The sequence below is a fragment of the Oncorhynchus keta genome, chromosome 2 (assembly GCF_023373465.1).
Source record: "Oncorhynchus keta strain PuntledgeMale-10-30-2019 chromosome 2, Oket_V2, whole genome shotgun sequence".
Classification (NCBI taxonomy): Eukaryota; Metazoa; Chordata; class Actinopteri; order Salmoniformes; family Salmonidae; genus Oncorhynchus; species Oncorhynchus keta.
The window spans coordinates 15,541,354-15,547,354 of NC_068422.1; the positions used below are offsets into that span (position 1 = coordinate 15,541,354).

Sequence of the window (6,001 nt, forward strand, 5' to 3'; positions counted from 1 at the left end):
CCGTCCACTCATGCAATGGTTTGCACATGAATATCAATGACAGCTCTGGGTTCGGACAGTGCTTGATGAACATGACAGTCAGAACACGTAATGGATTGTCTAGCTCCTTGTTCTGGCTCTTCAAACAGTCCTCTGCCACCTCAATGCCCTGTTCAGTCTGATCCAGTAATCAAATGGAGTCTCCCCTTCCATTGGCAACGTAGAATAAACATCAGCTAGGGGCATGTCAGAGTTGATTGTGTCGCTAAAGTGATGCTTCAGAATGTCAAAAATCGGTCTAGGGCCCTGGCTTAATTCAACTGGGTTACTGCGTAGGCTTACTCTTACCACGCCACGTGCCCGCCCTGTCAGCTTACCCAAAACTTCATCTGACCTCTCCTACCTACCATAGCCCTTACTCTGCATGTACACTAACATGGTCTACTCCCACTCATGCACTGTGCATTCCTCTGAACCAACCCCCTGAAACACACGGGTTCCCTGACATCATTTTTCACCACTACATTTAGACTAGAGCTGGCCCCAACCTTGGTACCATCAACATAATCAACCTTCTGTCCCACACCATCTCCCATAGCCTTTGATTCTAAACAAGAGGCAATATTTTCACCTATGGAGTAACCTATCTACTTAACAATGCCCTCCAGGAAATCCATAGACACATCCTCCTTCCTAGGACTAGGTGAAACTGGCTCGAAAGAGTTGAGGTAGCTCTAAATCATGTGGAAAGCACACTTGCCTGTGTAGTTGGCCTGGCCAGAGGTGTGGAAGTAAGTGGAAAAATAGCTGCCCCCCTACCCACTGGCGGTGAAGGGTTAAACATGAGAACTCCCCTACCGCTCCCAAAACATTCCATTAAAAATAAATATATATATTTTACAATGTAAATATTAAGACATTTTTAAATCATAATCAATATGAACACTTCTATAAAATCAGCTTGAACATAATGCAATCAAAATAAAAGTTCAGTAGTTGTTGTCTGACAAGACCAAGAATCAACAGAGAAGAAACAAGAAATGCCTTCATCAATAGTTGTCGCCACCGTGTGGTAGAAAATGGCGTCGCCCTCACGTTAATTTGCATCGGAAGGTAACGAGCGTAACAGCACAATTACATCAGTAAATAATCATACCATCACCACATACAAGTAATAATCAGGATATTATATTTCCCCCACTCACTCATGCTACCAGGAGCTCCCTGAGAATTCCAATTGTGCAGAATGCGAAACCTAGGGCTCTGGCATGCAGCAGGGTAGCCTCGTGGTTAGAGCGTTGGACTAGTAACCGGAAGGTTGCAAGTTCAAGGTACAAAATTGTCCTTCTGCCCCAGAACAGGCAGTTAACCCACTATTCATAGGCCGTCATTGAAAATAAGCATTTGTTCTTAACTGACTTGCCTTTTTTAAATAAAGGAAAAAATAAATAAAATCAGCAACCACAGAACTTCTTGAATCCGGGTCTCGGATCCCTCCACGTGACGTCCGGCGAAGACAAGAAGACGAGTCACCGCACCAGTGAAACAGATGTTACACCTTGCATCACAATTTCATCCTGGGAAGACCTGATGTTCGGGATCTCCCCCTATCTGCAAACTGGGCCAATCACAACACACCTTATTGTCATCAGAGTTGAACCAACCAATAAAAATGCTTGAACATTAAATATACAATTCTTTAGAGGCAAGTCGAAACATAACCAACGCTTTTACACAAGCATGAAGGTGATGTCAGACCGACTTTGGCTAACAAAGCTCATGCACAGAAACACGTCATCGGGTTAAACAGTTGTTTCGCGCCGAACTGCGAATGTGGAGGCCGTCAAATCAAAGGCGCTTGTTCGATATAAAACAGCTTAAGACGAAAATAAAACGTGTTAGCTTGTCACTTTCACCAATCTAGGCTGTACCTTTAGATTCCAAGAAAATGTCCAATTTTGGAAGAACCTTACAATTCTCCCATTTATACCTCTCAATCCCCAAACCTCCGCCAGGTCTCTTTCGACGGTCTTCCGCGGATATCTCGATATGTTACGGCACTGGGTTTAGAAACGAAAATGAGAGAAAGTATTTGTGAATAAACAGGCCAATAGGATCTAGATACTAAATGGATTGTCTTTATTTCATCGCAGTTTCTTTCTCTGTTGATTTGCTTGAATAGAGAGCATTGTGAGATTCACACACTAACACACACACTAACACACACACACAGGCGTAGACCTCTTTCTCTCTAGAGCCGATGTCACTCACACGAAGCAACCTGGAAGCAATTTCTGTTGCAGATGTAAGTAGCAAGTGCCATGATCTCAAGCAACTTTGCTGATACACGAAACAACTTAAACGCGATTGAAATGGACTCACGAAGCAACCCAGATGCAACTGTTGCCAGCAACAACATTTGCTGTACATGTTGCTTCGTGTGACACCGGCTTTATCTTCAGACAACATTTAGTTAACAGAGAATGAATAGCAGCCTTTTAGACCAATCAGATTATATCGCTACACGTGAGAAACATTACAACAAAGTGAAAGTGACGTGGATGAAACGTGTAGAGAGGAATCGTCGCAGTCAATTGACTGTTGTACCTGTGTGACCAGGCTGAAATGACAGTGCTCTGTGTTGGTGTCCCGTTACACATGTGGCTGAGTAGACTATATAAGCAGCGCAATGCAAACCAGTCGTATAAATCAGTGTGTGCTGCTGTCTACCCCTGCAGAATTGTTTGAGGAGCGAGATAGGCTGCTGCAGATTTCATTCCTTCGAATTATTTGAAAAAGCTAAACATATTTTTTAGCAATAATGGGTGTTATGGTTTCGCAACTCTTCTCTCGTTTCTTCGAGAAAAAACAGATGAGAATTCTAATGGGTAAGACTTATTTCCAATATTGTTAATGTCATTGTGTTATTATTACAATGTTGCAATGTCTGTACAATGTTACAATGTATTTGTTACAATGAGTTATAACATTTACTTTTTTGATTGATTTGACATAGGCTTATTATTATATGAATATTATTCATATTACTTAGGTTTTAAAATGATCCATCTTGTTCCTACAGTTGGGTTAGATGCTGCAGGGAAGACCACTGTCCTGTACAAACTAAAACTTGGAGAAGTTGTCACCACTATCCCCACTATTGGTAAGCATTGATTGATATATAGGCTATATGCACTGATTGACAACGTTTGCTTCTTACATGTATTTGACCCAGCGCTGCTAGACAGAGCATAGCTGAATGTCCTTTGTGCTGATCACCATAGGGTTCAATGTGGAGACGGTTGAGTACAAGAACATCAGCTTCACGGTGTGGGATGTAGGTGGTCAGCACGTCATCAGACCTCTGTGGAAGCATTACTACCAGAACACGCAGGTAGTACTAACCCTAATACTCGCAACTAACCTGAACATCCTCAACTAACCCTAACAGCTTCAACTAACCCTAACCCTAACAGCCAGTTAACCCTAAACCTCAACAGCCTCAACTAACCCTAACAGCTTCCTAATAACAACACCTAAACTTAACAGCCTCAACTAACCCTAACAGCTTCAACCTAACCTTAACAGCTTCAACTAACCCTAACAGCCTCAACTAACCCTAACCCTAACAGCCACACCTAACCTCAACAACCTCAACTAAGCCTAACCCTAATAAACCTAAACTAACAGCCTCAACTAACCCTAACAGCCTCAACTAACCCTAACAGCTTCAACTAACCCTAACCCTAACAGCCTCACCTAACCTCAACAACCTCAACTAAGCCTAACCCTAATAAACCTAAACTAACAGCCTCAACTAACCCTAACAGCCTCACTTAAACACTCAGGTATCCTAACCCTAATAGCCTTAACTATGGGATCATTTCAAATCCCGTCAATTCAGAAAATTAATTCCAATTCCAATTTTCCTCATTCCTTAAAAGCATGTGTCTATGTTCCAATATCTTCATCCAGGGTCTTATATTTGTGGTAGACAGCAACGATCCTGAGAGGATAAATGATGCTACAGAGGAACTACAGAACATGGTGAGTCGTCTGTCCTTTCATTAATATTTCCACACTTTCCTATAGCAACTCTTAAGTTTGCTCTTGGCCACCGGAGAGGATAGTAGTAACAGTATAATGGGATCTTTCTGATTCCCTACGAGGAATGTAATAATACAGTAATATGACTGTTCTAATAGAGATAGGAGAGAGTGTTTACCTGTTTAATGTGACTGTTCTGATTCCCTGTGTTCTGTGTTATTGATCCTCCACACACGATGCAACATTACAGAGAAAAGTGTAATTACTCAGTCAGTACTGTGGCTGTTCTGATTCCCTGTGTTCTTTGCTGTTGACCCACAGCTTGAAGAGGACCAGTTGAGAGATGTAGTTCTGCTGGTGTTCGCCAACAAACAGGACCTTCCCAACGCCATGTCTGTCAGTGACATCACAAATAAACTGGGACTGAGGAAACTTCAACTGAATACTCCTGTAAGTATGACCATCTAGAATCTCTAAGGTTTCGCAAGCCAATTCTAACTCGCGTTAGCAAGAATGGCTGGAAGCCTATGGTATACACTAGCATGCTAGCTGTTACCATGCTAGCAGTTACCATAGACTTCCAGTCATTTAGCTAACACGAGTTAGCAATCACGCTAATGCAAATGAGCAACTTTCTTAAAACTGGCTCTGGGGAAATAAATAAAGGGCTTCATTCCCAAAATCCTGATGTATCCCTTTAAATGTCAAACATTACACCGCGCCTCAGATTGAATCACTGCCAAGATTTGCTAAATAATGCACTCTGATTGTTTGTCATCTCAGGGGTTTGTCCAGGCTACCTGTTAATGACTGACTGTTTTTCCTCTCTCCTCAGTGGTTTGTCCAGGCTACCTGTGCAACCCAGAGTTCAGGTCTGTTGGAAGGACTGGACTGGTTGGCTGACCAGCTTTCCAAGCGCTAACTTAGCTGAGTTGGCTCCGGAGTGAAGTTACCCTCGGTACAGGTCTAGGATCAGCTTCCCTCCCCCAATCATAACCTTAAGCATTAGTGGGGAAACTGACCCAAGATCAGTGTCTAGGAGTAAATTCATGCTATAACAGCTGCGCTCAGCCCTTCTTAAGAACGACCAGAACACGTTTACTCAAGGACAACCATACAATCAGAACAAAACTTAGAAGTCCCTTTCTGAAAAGTTTCCATTTAAAAATATTTTTTCTAATGTATTGCACATATTGTAACATGTAAAGTTATAAATGTTTTATATTAAAATAATTGTATCACTGCTTGAATGTAAGTAGATTCTTTATCAAACCCCTGTATTTATTTCCTGATTTCCAATTCCTCACTACCTCTAATAAAATAATGTGTTTAAATGTATCTGCAGTCGTTTTCTTTGTGGGTGTGGTCACTGTGCAGATGGAAGAGTAACAATTCAGAAACATCAAATACAAGACAATTGTTTCAGTAATTTCCCGCATCATCACTGCAGGGTCTGTGTAATGGAGACCAAGACTAAAACTCATCAGGGACATATTTGCGAACATTTTAACAATACAATATCGACATCTAAAGGTAGGACCTCACAATTGCATGGAGAATGTATGACAGCAGCATCCCTTGATTAAATAAACAGTATGTTATATAAAAAAATTAAACTACAGTATATAGCCTTAACATGAAAGTATTGATTGTAGAGTATAAGGTTGTGAGCTCTTGGATGTTCAGATACTACAATTTCAACAGCACTACACAATCCCAGTGCTTGCTGGCTTATTTTCCAAGAAACAGCATTGTGTTGAGATAGATATATCCCACTGGGCACACACTGGTTGAATCAACATGGTTTCCACATCATTTCAATTAAATTACGCTGAACCAACATGGAAAAGATGTTGAATTGACGTCTCTACACTGTGGGCTTCAATTTCACTGAGGGAGATGTAAAATTATGACTATCCAAGGATTAACCTTTACAGTGTGGGAGAATTATCTCTCAGTCCCATTTGTCTTTTTG

General features: G+C 41.4%; 1 protein-coding gene across 2 annotated transcripts; it reads left to right on the plus strand.

The window, feature by feature from the left end:
- The first annotated feature begins 1,827 nt into the window (after nt 1-1,827).
- On the plus strand, nt 1,828-5,364 carry LOC127910051 (ADP-ribosylation factor 4-like). Of its 2 annotated transcripts, none has more exons than XM_052473025.1 (6): nt 1,828-2,867; nt 3,062-3,142; nt 3,264-3,373; nt 3,955-4,026; nt 4,348-4,476; nt 4,862-5,364. In XM_052473025.1, exons 1-6 carry the CDS (start codon nt 2,801-2,803, stop codon nt 4,946-4,948), a joined length of 546 nt encoding a protein of 181 aa, XP_052328985.1. In that variant the 5' UTR covers nt 1,828-2,800; the 3' UTR covers nt 4,949-5,364. The 2 variants fall into 2 exon arrangements, with proteins under 2 accessions (XP_052328985.1, XP_052328991.1); XM_052473031.1 differs by having other exon boundaries at nt 3,264-3,316.
- The last annotated feature ends 637 nt before the right edge of the window (nt 5,365-6,001 follow it).

Excerpts from the sequence above, each read along its gene's own strand:
- LOC127910051 (XM_052473025.1), top strand. The coding sequence starts at position 2,801 with ATGGGTGTTATGGTTTCGCAACTCTTCTCTCGTTTCTTCGAGAAAAAA. Across the intron at positions 4,027-4,347 it reads CAGAGGAACTACAGAACATG|CTTGAAGAGGACCAGTTGAG; the intron begins GTGAGTCGTCTG and ends GTTGACCCACAG. Across the intron at positions 4,477-4,861 it reads AACTTCAACTGAATACTCCT|TGGTTTGTCCAGGCTACCTG; the intron begins GTAAGTATGACC and ends CTCTCTCCTCAG.